The sequence below is a fragment of the Penicillium samsonianum genome (genome assembly GCF_028829775.1).
Source record: "Penicillium samsonianum strain IBT 33392 chromosome Unknown utg000003l_segment0_segment0, whole genome shotgun sequence".
Classification (NCBI taxonomy): domain Eukaryota; kingdom Fungi; phylum Ascomycota; class Eurotiomycetes; order Eurotiales; family Aspergillaceae; genus Penicillium; species Penicillium samsonianum.
Window position 1 is genome coordinate 6405922 of NW_026643261.1, and position 12215 is coordinate 6418136.

General features: G+C 48.8%; 6 protein-coding genes across 6 annotated transcripts; 2 read left to right on the forward strand and 4 right to left on the reverse strand.

The window, feature by feature from the left end:
• Nucleotides 1–211: 211 nt before the first annotated feature.
• N7471_006100 (U1A/U2B'/SNF family RNA-binding protein) lies at nt 212–1161 on the reverse strand (the record flags this gene model as incomplete). The annotated part of the gene is made up of 4 exons (XM_057278819.1): nt 212–606; nt 676–982; nt 1064–1070; nt 1121–1161. The coding sequence occupies 4 exons, from the start codon at nt 1159–1161 to the stop codon at nt 212–214; spliced, it is 750 nt and encodes a 249-aa protein (XP_057138429.1).
• Nucleotides 1162–1987: 826 nt separating this feature from the next.
• Nucleotides 1988–3100, forward strand: N7471_006101 (CE1 family esterase; the record flags this gene model as incomplete). Its single annotated transcript, XM_057278820.1, has 1 exon — nt 1988–3100. One exon carries the CDS (start codon nt 1988–1990, stop codon nt 3098–3100), a length of 1113 nt encoding a protein of 370 aa, XP_057138430.1.
• A 29-nt stretch (nt 3101–3129) lies between these two features.
• N7471_006102 (tubulin-specific chaperone D) lies at nt 3130–7026 on the reverse strand (the record flags this gene model as incomplete). The annotated part of the gene is made up of 6 exons (XM_057278821.1): nt 3130–3267; nt 3320–3485; nt 3548–3892; nt 3946–4228; nt 4286–6788; nt 6856–7026. The coding sequence occupies 6 exons, from the start codon at nt 7024–7026 to the stop codon at nt 3130–3132; spliced, it is 3606 nt and encodes a 1201-aa protein (XP_057138431.1).
• A 288-nt stretch (nt 7027–7314) lies between these two features.
• On the reverse strand, nt 7315–8800 carry N7471_006103 (MATE family efflux transporter; the record flags this gene model as incomplete). Its single annotated transcript, XM_057278822.1, has 2 exons — nt 7315–8115; nt 8174–8800. The coding sequence occupies 2 exons, from the start codon at nt 8798–8800 to the stop codon at nt 7315–7317; spliced, it is 1428 nt and encodes a 475-aa protein (XP_057138432.1).
• Nucleotides 8801–9427: 627 nt separating this feature from the next.
• On the reverse strand, nt 9428–11340 carry N7471_006104 (uncharacterized protein; the record flags this gene model as incomplete). Its single annotated transcript, XM_057278823.1, has 2 exons — nt 9428–10687; nt 10789–11340. The coding sequence occupies 2 exons, from the start codon at nt 11338–11340 to the stop codon at nt 9428–9430; spliced, it is 1812 nt and encodes a 603-aa protein (XP_057138433.1).
• A 638-nt stretch (nt 11341–11978) lies between these two features.
• On the forward strand, nt 11979–12181 carry N7471_006105 (uncharacterized protein; the record flags this gene model as incomplete). Its single annotated transcript, XM_057278824.1, is given in 2 exon segments — nt 11979–12050; nt 12062–12181. 2 exon segments carry the CDS (start codon nt 11979–11981, stop codon nt 12179–12181), a joined length of 192 nt encoding a protein of 63 aa, XP_057138434.1.
• Between the last annotated feature and the right edge of the window lie 34 nt (nt 12182–12215).

Below are 12215 nucleotides of genomic sequence, written 5' to 3' on the forward strand. Positions count from 1 at the left end.
ATGCTCATACTCGTTTTAGCCCTGTGGCTCGTTTCATCTACTTTGGGAAATATTGAACTTCATGTGATACGCAATCTTGACACATTGCGACAGCAAGTGGACAGTGATAAAGCTCTCCATATTTCTAATACACATGTACTTGAGACAAGACCTTCCAAACGCCAGAAAGAACGAGACCGGGATATTTTGTAGGATGCAACAAACCCCACGACTACTGTCGCTGGTAGGTAACGCGAATCGCCTTGCCCTGGTCGCCCATGGGCATGCCAGACGTAGCCTCCTTCGCGCTGATTGCTCCAGCCTCGGCCTCGTATTCGACGAATGCAATTCCCTTGCGACCGGGCACCAGTCTGACTTCCTGGAATCCTTCGAACCGGCCAAAGATAGCAGACAGACCTTCCTGGGTTGCGTCGTCCGGCAGTTCCCGCAAGAACAGAATCTTGTTGGGTGGGAGGTACTCGTCTGGAACGACAGCGGTGGTAGCAGCAGCGGTAGGCTTGAGGCCGGCACCTTTGGTGGTCTTGGCTGGGCGTGCGGGTTCGACGGCGGCAGCAGGACGCTTGAGTTTCTTCTGTGCTTCGAGGGCCTCGTGGGCTTGTTTGCGCTCTATGAAACAACCATTATTAGCATAAATTGGGTCTTTGCATATAGTGCGCCAGCGTCTGTTCAACGTACCTTTCTCAGCTAAACGTCTCCGCTTGTGAGCCTCCAGCTCGTCGCTGCCGCCCTCCCGCTGGACTGTCGCATCACTCGGCGTCTTTGCGTAATCCAGCACCATGGGCCTCTCAAAGAGATCGAAGCCATTGATATCCTCAATAGCGCGGGTAGCAGAGTCGACGTTGTCAAAGACGATGAAGGCCTGGCCCTTAGCTTTCAGGTTGGTCTTTGCGACGACCTCTAGGATGGTGCCATATTCGGAGAAGATCTCCTCCAGGGCATGCTTCAACTGTTCAACCTTGATTCGCTCGTCTAGATTCTTGACCTAATCAGTGCAAAGGAATCCGTCAGTATGATAATGCGGGAGCGGAGTGGTGATACGATGGAGGGGGAGGGACAGGCGCACATATACTCTGTAAAGGCTTGTTAGCATGAAGATCAATTATGCAGATATAGTACTCACGTCGCATTCGGAGAAATGCCAGCTGTAGAGACGGCTGCCATGTTTGCGACTGTTGGAGCTCTAGAAACCAGCGAGGTCGAGCTTCTGGTTGACTTGAGGCGGAGCAAATGAAATTGGGAGTGGAAGAGACGTATGATGCATAACAATGGCTCATCTTCCATGTAACTAGCATCATTGGTCTAGTGGTAGAATTCGTCGTTGCCATCGACGAGGCCCGTGTTCGATTCACGGATGATGCACTTCTTTTTTTATTATTATTATATTTTAATTTTTGCTTTTTCTTTTTTTCAACGTAATAATGGCGATACTAGTGCCCCTATAATCAAGTAAGCCCCACACATAATTCCTGTTTGAAATGTGATGGAAAATGGATCCATTGATGATTATCTTTAATTAGGTCGTCCCGTTTATAGGTGAAGCACAATCTATGAAGAAAAATAAAGTTCCCGAGGTAAAGGATTACATTTCTAATAATCACTCACGAAGAAATAGATCATCTTCAACTTTTGCCTATATTGTATTCTCGATCGGTTTCTGCTCATTTTATTAATAGATGATTATCATACCCGAAAACTTACCTAGGTAGGTCGGGTGGTTTGTAGATCAAGAAGATCAAGCTCAATCTTTAAGCGTTGGGCGCAAATGTAAGGTTTGAAAGATAAGACCATTTTAAGGGACACCCGTGGTCCTGATCTTGGCGGGTGCCTTGGATCCACCCAACTGAGACCTCTGTGCCCCGTATAAGCTCAGGCTAAGGGGGTTGTGTACCTCGTACCTGTCAATCGCTCAATTGCTCAATCCCTCAATTCCTCATAAAATTCGATGTATTCTTCAAACTAGACGACCTGGGCACCCGCCCCAAACAATATGCGCCTCACATTACTATCCCTTGCGGCTCTTACGGGCATCAGCATAGCCAAAACCCCAGGCTGCGGCCAAGACATACCTTCTAAGTACCCAAAAGCAGGGAAAAGCGAGTCCCTCACCCTTCCAGACTCCGACCGGGAATACAGATTATTCATCCCTGCCAACTATGACAAGGACACGCCAACACCGGTCTACTTCTCCTTCCACGGGGCGTCGCGGGACATGCTAGAGGAAGAAGATCTGTCACAATTTTCAAACCCGGAATTCAACCCCAACGGAATCGCCATCTACCCAAACAGCAAGAATGGATATTGGCTCTCCAGCCCCTCTGCAGACACATCGCGCCCCAACGATCTAGACTTCACCAACGATCTGCTCACGCACATGGAAGAAACCCTCTGCATCGACACAAGCAAAGTATACGTGGCGGGCAAGTCCAATGGTGGCGGTTTCGCCAGCGTCATTGCCTGCAACGCCACGGTTGGAAGCCGGTTTGCGGCTTTTGCGGCTGTCAGCGGCGCCTGGTATGACACAGACGACATGAAGGGTGTCGGGCCCTGCGCCCCCGCTAAGCGGGATGAGGGGTATCCTTTCCTGGAGTTCCATGGTACGGTCGATACGACCGCGCCTATCGATGGTGACGGGAACTCCAAGCTGCCTGTCATTGATGTCCTGCAGGCCTGGGCGGCTCGAAATGGATGTGAGGACAGTTCGCAGCCGACCAGCAATGAGACTATCTTTGATGACCCGACTGTGAAGCATGCTTCTTGGGACTGTAACGGGCTGAAAGGCATTGTTCAGCATTACCGCGAGAATGACAATGGCCATTGCTGGCCAAGTACTGTTGGCAATGATGACTTTACCCGGAATGCCGCACAGTGCCCGTTGGGCAAGTATGAATTCAACGCGACGCAATACATATTTGACTTCTTTGCGGAGGATCACTCGAGCAAGCCTAGTGCAACCGCAACAAGTACTAGCACAAGTGCAAGTACCGGCTCAACGGCTACAAGTACTCATCACAACCAAAGCCCGAAGATTTTACACCCCATGTCCATACATGCTTTGTATATTATATTTTCAGCTGTTGTTATTAATTCAATGCATATGTAAGTTCTACAGCATTTCTGTGGAACTGCTATCTACCCCTCCAGACAAAAAGTGACCTTCAGATTATCCACCTGGGGCTTCAGCTGTTTAGGCGAAGCAGACCAGTCTTCGTACTTGGCAATCTCAGAGTCTGTCACAACAAACAGGTATTCTGCAGCGCTTGATCGGACCTAGAAAGCGAACTGTCAGTACCATAAATCCATGGGTTGAGGTCCAACGTACCCTTGGGAAAGGATGCAAAAGCAGTCCGGTCATCTTCTTCAAAACACCCTCTCGTAATGAGTCAATCCTTGATAATGCCGCATAGACTTTGACGGCAGCTTCCAATCGAGCTATATTTGCGGATCTGAAATGTGCTTTCTGGACTAGCGTGAACAATTTCCGGAAACTAGAAAGAAGATGTTAGGGGATGGTGTAGATATATAAGCAATAAAAGACGAGTTCACAAACCATGGATCTGAGGCTTCCGGGATAACAGGAATGTAGCTGTCAATTAAAAATGCAATAAACTCGACGGCAGGAATGGCAAAACGGTCATCTTGAAGGTTGTCACCCAGTACCGTGGAAAGGTCCTGCAGGAAGACCATCAATATCTCCTGGCGTCGGGGCTGAGCTTGGGTATTGAGGAACTGAGTCAGAGCTGAGCGCGATGCCCGGACAAGACCTTCTGCTCCTGAGATAGCAGAGGTTGCAAGTCCTTGTAACAAAGGAAGACGAAGCCAGTCAATATCCTGTAGAGTAAGTAACTGAGCGAAGTACTCTTGTGACGAAACATGACTGAAGTGTTCGAATTTCCTGTTTTTGTTAGCATCCGTCATAAAATGATTGCTTTATTGGGAATTGATTACCTTTCAAGTGGAGGCAGATCCCCTGCTGATTCCCAGAAGTCCTGTAGAGAGAGCCATGCTTGTAATCTGACTTTGTCGAGCTTTTCACATGCAAGACGGCAAAGACACCCGACCAAATTTTGAATAAGTGGTGAGCGTGATGTTGAGTCCAATTGTCTTTGAACCAAGATGCCGACTGCTTGGATTGCCTCGACCCGAATAAGAGATCCAACGTCGCCTCGTCTGTCAGTGGTATAATCATTCAAGAATTCGACGAAGTTACTCGCAATTGTATCAGTGGCAGCTAAGATTTTGTTAGCCATTTGATTACCAGCCAATAAACAAGAGATATTCAACATACCCATATAGGGCAAGATACTGGTGGCTAAGCACTTCACAGCAGCCACTCGTTTCTCGATGAGCTCTTCCTTCCCGGTGTAACGAACAATCTCGGTGACGATGTTTTCTTGGACATCACTTTGTGCTCCGAGTTGCTTGAACACTGTACCGAGTGCTAGAATTTGACCACGACCTGTCGGCAATCTCCATGAATTACGGAGATGAGAGAACCAAGTACGCACAGTTTCTTCCTGCTTTGATGGCGATAGCAGAGGAAACAGCTGTGCCAAGGCAGTTGAAGAGGTTTCAATCGAGACATCATCACTTCGAGAAACACAGAGGGACAGGATTTGAAGCGTTCGATTCAGAAGTGGCTCTAAAGGTTGAGCCAGACCTGCTGTAATGGTAGACCGAGAGAGCGAGGCGATCAAACAAGATGATGCCTCTGCTGTCAACTCGGGGCGTGAAGTCTGGAAGGTCAAGTCATCATCGGTAGGGCTTGATACAGAACCAAAGATATCCCAAATATTGGCCACTTGAGAGGAAACAGCCCTGGCTTCCGGGATATCTCTCTTCTCTGCTGATGTTTCCCATTGGGAAGTAAAAGCATCGACCGTGGCAGCAATAGACAGCAGACAGCCATGTCGTGATTCCACATCATTCCGAGAGATGCTGGAGAACATATGCAGCAATTTATCTAGGACCAGATTCATGGTCTTGAACAGTTCCTGCGTACTCAGAGTTCCAATAGACTTAGCCGCATGTCTTCTGGACTCGGCATCTGGAGAACCAATACCTCTCCAACCCATCAAAGCGTCGAGAAGCGGACTCCAGTAAATCTGATCCAGAGAGGCTGTTGCTTTAGCAACATCATTTAGTGCACGAGAACGTCGTGCAACGGCATGATAATCCACAACCTGCACGAGGGGAATGCCTTGCGCGATGGTATTTGGGTGACGACCAATCAACTCTTGTAGCGCAGCAGACGAGCCGCGGCGAATGTTCCCAGATGGATCGATACAAGCAGCACAGATGAGTTCCACAGCCAGCTTTTGCAGAACATCGACCTCTTTCTGGCCAGATTGCGACGCCACTACCTGGGGCTGCAACGCCAGGAGTTCTCGTGTCGTATACTTTCGGGACATGGCCCAAATACCGAAGCATGCCGCATCTCGAACACCAGTTCCCACAGAGCCACCAGTAGAAGACCTTTGCTCGAAGCCCAAACCAGACACAAGTGATTGAAGAATCTCAGGGAGTTGGTGGATAGGAGGTGCCCGGCGGAAAAGTAAATGTGACAGTGTCAAGATTAATCCTTGCCATCGCTGGGCATCGACTGCACTGAGATTACGTTTAAGGGTGTGTGTGCCAATCTTCCGTGCTTCAAATGGCGTCAGGAGGGAGCCATCGTCCTTTTCGAAGAGAATGTTCTCTCCCAGAGAGCCAATGACCGCTTCGATGACCTCGGTCGCCATTTCTGGGTCTAATTTCAATGTGATGATGCTGAGTGCTTTACTCGCGGCAAATCGCACGGGCGTATCTTTGTCGGCCAAGGAGACCAAGAAATGATCGATTGCATCTTCCAATATGGTCGATAACTGATCATGCGTGATACGGCCGTCACCTCGCTCATTCACAGATAAGGCCATGACTGTGATGTTGCGAAGGATCTTAACAACAATCTTTCTGGCCAACGCTGAAGACTGGATTGTCGCAGATACTGAAGACTTCCCTTGAAATACACTGAGGGTCTGCTGGAAGACATCATTGATCAAGGGAACAAAGTCATCTACCTGACCTGATGCGCCCAAGCGAGCAATGAATGTGAGGACCCCAATACAAGCATAGACAGAGGGCGATTCAACGTTCTCCGTCGGCTGGATTATAGCAAATGCCCACTTCGTCAAACCTGTGAGCACACCGAGAGTTTGCATGTCTCCACGCAAAGCCAAACGTGCCAAAAGCGCTGTCGCTGCCTCGCGTTCTTTGCCCGAAGCACCAATATAGTACAACGACAAGGAAAGAAGCGATCTGGCAACCATAGGAGTCTCGGATGATAGCCAAGTCAACTGTTGCAGATTGTCGTATGGCACCGGAATGTTATCTGACGATAAAGAAGACAAGTCAAAAGGAGCAAGCAGAAGATGTGAAAGCCAGACCAGCATCACATAGCGTTCTTCCCAGATGAGTCGCTGGGAATCAGATTCGATCAGTTCTTCAGAATTGGATGGCCGGACTGCATCCCATTCGATAAAGGCTCGAAGCATTGAATCAAGATATTTCGGCTCATTGTTCAAGAACCTGCTAATCACTTTGACGCCACGGACTTTGCAGAAAGTGTAGAGTAACCTGCAGATAGCTCTTGGTAGGGGATATAGATCTCCTGCCTGGGATGATTTCGCCGAAACAGAGCCATACTGGGTGCGATGCTTGATCAGATATGCTAGAAAAGCGTCCACTAAAGGAGGCAGCAATGTCTGCAAATGCGGATCTAAGAGTTGAGGCCACTCTTGAAAGGGTTCAAGCTGTAGATATCATTAGTAAATGAGAACAAAGATATAATTAGGAGAGAACTATGCGGTGCGGTCTTACAAGGCTGACAAGCTTCTCTGTTTTGGTGACCTGCGCCCATTTACGTGGGGTGCGGAGGGGAGTCCCAGTTTGGGCTCTCCACAATAGCGAGGGCAGCTTTGCCGAAAACTCGGACACCAAATCCCCAGAGGCCCGTTGAAGCTTCACGTCTTTATCCTCGGCGGCATCCATGGTGGAATGCTGGGTGATGCAGTCTTGAAGATTGAGTGTTGGGAATAGCGTCAACAGCGGGACCGGTCATGTGACGCCTAAGTATATAAAAAGTTGAAGACTTCGTTCACTAATGCCTTTTCAGGTATCTCTTTGGATGCTATTTACCCATACGAGTTCTCCTGTAGATCTACTATGCACAAGCAGGTAAGAGAGAAAAGTTATTTTATATTCGTCGTGCATGATATGATATATTTTGTGGCTTTTGAAGCTATCCCGTCGCTCAATCTCGAGAAGCTCTCTCCATGCTCACATCCGCTCTCCCGCTTCTCGGGATGCCTTCGCCCAGTCCACCATTTTCCAGAAATAAAAGCCCTCGATCAACACAATGATCGACTGGCCGATAAATATTCCACACCATAGCCCGAAAACGCTCCAGCCCAAGCCAAATGCGAAAGCAATGCCCAAGGGCAACCCCACTAGGTAATAGATCGATAGCTGAACATAGCTACCGATATCCGGTCGTCCCACAGCCCGCAGCAAGCTATTGAGGGAAGTAGCCACGGCGTCGGGGATTTGAAGGACAGCACCCAATGGAAGCAAGAAGAAGATGTAGTGCCAGACCTCACCGATATCACTGAATAAGCCCGGAATGACTCCCCGGAGAGCAATAATCACAAGCATATTCGTTATACCAGCACCGAAGCTAGCACAAATCAAAACCTTGGCTGCTGTTGCCGCACGCTGGAGGAAGCCAGATCCGATCAGATAGGCAATGTGAGTGCCACCAGCAACAGCGATGGAAAACGAAATTTGGAATGCAAAGTCTGAAAGTGTCGATATAGCAGCCTGGGCAGCGAGCTCGGTCGTACCTAGACGGGATGAAACAAGTGTCATGATTTCCCATGCGAGGACCTCGGCTTCGATCATTAGCCAGCTCGGGATAGCAAGCTGCAACATTGGACCCCAGCCACGCCACACTTCAGCAGAAATGGGGTGCCAGCATTCAGAGCCCTTGATGAAGATGACGTAGAGCGCCAGAAAGACCGGCAAAAGACTGTTTGCGACCGCAACGGCGATAGGCGCGCCGATGAAGCCCCATTGCAATCTCTGGAAAAGAAGGGATATCAGTGAATGGCTCGGGGAGTTCTAAGATTGAATAACATACCCAAACGAATAACCAGCCCATGAAAATATTCAACGTAGAACATATCAACAGAACTATCAGACTCGCACTGAACAATCCCTGTGCCTGGAAAAATCGCTTTCCGGACTCAAAGCAGGCATAGCCGGGAGCGCCCGCGATGGCAATTTTCAGATACAGCCCTGCGAGAAGAGCCGTCTCCTGTGCTTCAGACGGTAGAATGAGGAGAAATATTCGATCTGCATTCCACCATATAGCTCCAATTGGGATTGTGAGGACAAGCATGAAAAGCGTCAGTCGTTGAACGTGAAGGCCGACCATGGTCAAATTCCCTGAGCCATATGCTTGAGGGCATAAAGTATCCAGGCATGTTGCTAGCCCTTGGAAGACAAAATATCCAGTGATCTGGGCAGTCATGTTGGCCAAGCTCACGGCCCCGATTTCTCGTTTCCCCAGATGGCCCACCATGAAGATGCTAGAACCGGTCAATGCATGTTGAAGTAGGAGCGATATCATGAGAGGGGCCGAGTATCGCGAGATAATTGCTAATTCTTGTCGCCATCCTGACTTCTTGGATTTGTTTGCTGCCTCTGTGTCGATGTCGCGTAGCAAAGGGGAGGATTCTGTGGCCCCATGCTCTTCGGAGACCATCTTGGAGGATTGGTTTTCTTAAGAAACTGGGAAACACTCTCCGGATTCCCAACAACACAGTTTATTATTCTTTATATCGAAATACAATGACAGGGATGGTTCAAATATCATTTAAGAACAGAGTGGGAAAACAAGTAATCAATAAAAGTGGAGAGTTGACGAATCAATCCTTACATTGGTCACGGCAACTCATCATTGGCAATAGTTGCTTCAGGCATGAACTCAGCTCCACTGACATACATGAGCATTCGGACTTGGCGTGAACCTATCATCTACATTTCTATGTTGTACAAAGGAACAAGTTAAAGCACGTCATCCAATAAACTAATTGTACATGGCTCAAACTTCCCACGCTAAATTGCCAATTAGGGTTCAAAAATCCTCGGGAAATCGTACCATCATAGACATGTATATCAACCATGGAATGATTATGGCAAGGAGTATCACGTCTGATTAACCCCAGTCTCTCGATTGTGGGCGAATCCTGGAAGTCCAGGGGATATTGTTTCCCCCCCCCCCCCAAATGGTTTATTTTGATATATATATCTCGAGGGTTCGGTTCTTTGTGGCATGCAAAAGTGATTGCAGCCAGAGAATCCCATAGATCTCGGGGTAACACGATGAAAATTAACGATCAGGATCCGGGGAAACCATGGTAGGGTCATCAGAGATCGAGGCCACGAACCTGTTATCGTAGGCCTTCGCGAGTTTGGTCACAGTCCTTTTGATGTGCATGACAATGATCGCGACAGCTAGGGTATTCCAAACATCATTATCAAAATCTGCAAGGTCGAAATGACCAAGGAACTTGATTCCTTGTGTTAGGGTTTGCGGATGGGGATTGGTATCGAGAGAGATGACAGAAAGAACAGGTCCGCATATAACGAGCCCCATCAATGCCGGCCAGGCTTTTTCGCCATCGTGGGGTGCAGCGAGTTGGCTCTGCCAGGTATCTGATAGCTTCTTCAATGCGTTGGCAACTTTGTTAAAGGCTTCTTTTGGCTCTTCGTCCTGATATTTACTGTAGATGATGTGCACGGGGGGTGTGTCCGGCTGGACTCTGACACCGGCATCGCTCAATGCCCAACGCAGGTATTTCTCTGTTGACTTCTTGATGTAGACTGCAGGACAGAGGTCAAGGATATTGCAGTAGTCCCTCACATTGCCACATATCTTTAAAAGTTCTTGAAATGCACGGATCGCATAAAACTCGGAACACTTATCGTTTTCAAGGACAAAGTTAGATTCGTTACGTTGAGCTTCATCCTCTTTCCCAGAAAAGAACAGTGACTCTGGAAGGGTGGAGAAATCTTTCTCCCAGTGTCTGTGGATAGTTGGCATGCAGCCACGAGCAAGAAGTTGATGGGCAGTCCGCTGTTCGTCTGGTGACAGGTCGTGGCCTTGGGGCAGTTCCACAGCGTCAAGTAGGCGCTTTGCCCTTTCCCGGGTCAGCTTATTATTGAGCAGCTCGTCGCGCTCTCCTGTCGGAATGAAGTATTCTTCCTCGCTCTCGTAGTCGAGGTCACTTGGCTCAGACATGGATCTATCCGAATCCGATGCCTTCCTCTTCCTATTCTTTCTAGCTTTGGGGTTAATGGAGTGGCCCTTCTTGACTGAGGGATGCAAAGCGGCCCTCTTTACTCGCTTCACGCATGGTGAGGAAGCAGCGTCGCTGGTGTCGCTGTCATCACCATCACTCGCACTGGAAATCTTATATTCAGGCGAGGTGGGCGGATCGGAGTCCCAGTTGTCGTCCTCACTGATGTCGTCGTCCTCGGGCCGCTTGCTCTTTGTTGCAGAGCCCTCTGGCTCGAGTTTGACTCGCTTAGTCGGGCTCTGAGGCTCCGTGTCATCGGGGAAGAAGGCCCGCTTTTGGGCTGAGGTCACCTAGCATGGAAGTCAGTAAGATGCAAGTGAGTAGTGAACTGGTGAGAGCGAGGTAACTGAGGTCAAAGTGATAGGATAAGCAATGATAAAGACGAACTTACAACCCGACCCTGTGCGCTGAACTGAGCAACCGTGTCAGGCATGGTGTTCAGCGACGAGGAGCTTGCCGGCTCCTCGGGATGGTGAAGGGGAGGGGATGCAACCGCCGGCTGTGGCAGGACCGGGGTGGCAGGAGAGGGAGAAGGACGTGAGTTGATGGGGTCGTGGAAAATCTCGTCTTCCCACAGGAAAGGTTGAATCTCGGGATCGTTGTCCCAAGTCTCATTAAACCAGGCCGGAGGGGGTCCTGACTCCAAACTATCAGAAAAGTGGATGTGAAAGTCGATATTATCGACTTTGGGTCGCACCCTGTTGATGGGAGACCCATAAACGGGGTGAGAAACGTTCTGGAGCCATCTCTCGATGCGATGTAATCTCGACGGCCGTTGGCCCACCTTTGGAGTGGACTGAGGGGTGTGTTCTTTGTTGCCCGGGCACGAGGGTTCTTTGTTTCCCGAGAGCAGGTTCTCTTTGTTGCCCAAAGGCACGGGCTCAGCAGGTCTACTCAAGACCCGAGAGCCCCGACGAAACAGGAGTTTAATTTTTGGCAGCATCTTTGAAAGAGACCTCGGTAGCTTGATCTATTTCTGGAACAAAGAAAAGAGGCTGGATGGATAGAGTCAAAAAGATCTGGTACATTGGAAAAAAGAAGAGAAGAAGAGAAGAGGACAAAGGTAAACAAAATAAACGTGTACGTGTATTCGCAATAGAGGAAGGAACGAGGTAGGGCAGGCAGTCGCATCCCGGAATTTGATATACACATGTGCATCTATATGTGTCCAAGTGCATATAAAACCGTGATCCAACTACAAAATAGACAGATGAGATAGATTAGTTCGTATTTGTATCTCCTTCTCTCTATACCACGAACCGCGAGAACATAATACCGGACATAACACGCACGAGTCCCTTACGGGACGGGACCTACGGTATCTTCATAGATCTTCAAACTTCGTCATTTCTCATCAAACTCTCTTGAAACCATATCACGCAGTTCCCATATGGGAACCCGTCCCTTCTCCACTTTTTGGACATCAAATGCCCGACATAGAATAGAGTCATAAACCCGACCAGTCGGAAGGAAAACTTAAACAGAAAAAAAGAACTCGAAAGGGGAAAAATAGAGCAAGCAATTTAGATAAGCACACAAGGAAATCGGGAAAGCAAAAGCAACCTGGAGGGTTCATTAACCATGGTATCCGGCGGTCGAAGCATGTCAGTGAGGTCCGGTCCACACCGGCACTTAAAACGAAACTGCGATTGGGTATGTTGAAGCAATTTGAAGATCAAGAAGTGCTGGAAAGGGAGGGAGACCCGCGGCGCCCTGAAGAAACCGGACGTGTCGGCATTAAACCCCCTATGAACCGAATTGACACCCTCGTCAACAACTCGTGACAGGTGTCCAAGCAAGCAATAATTATCCCGATCA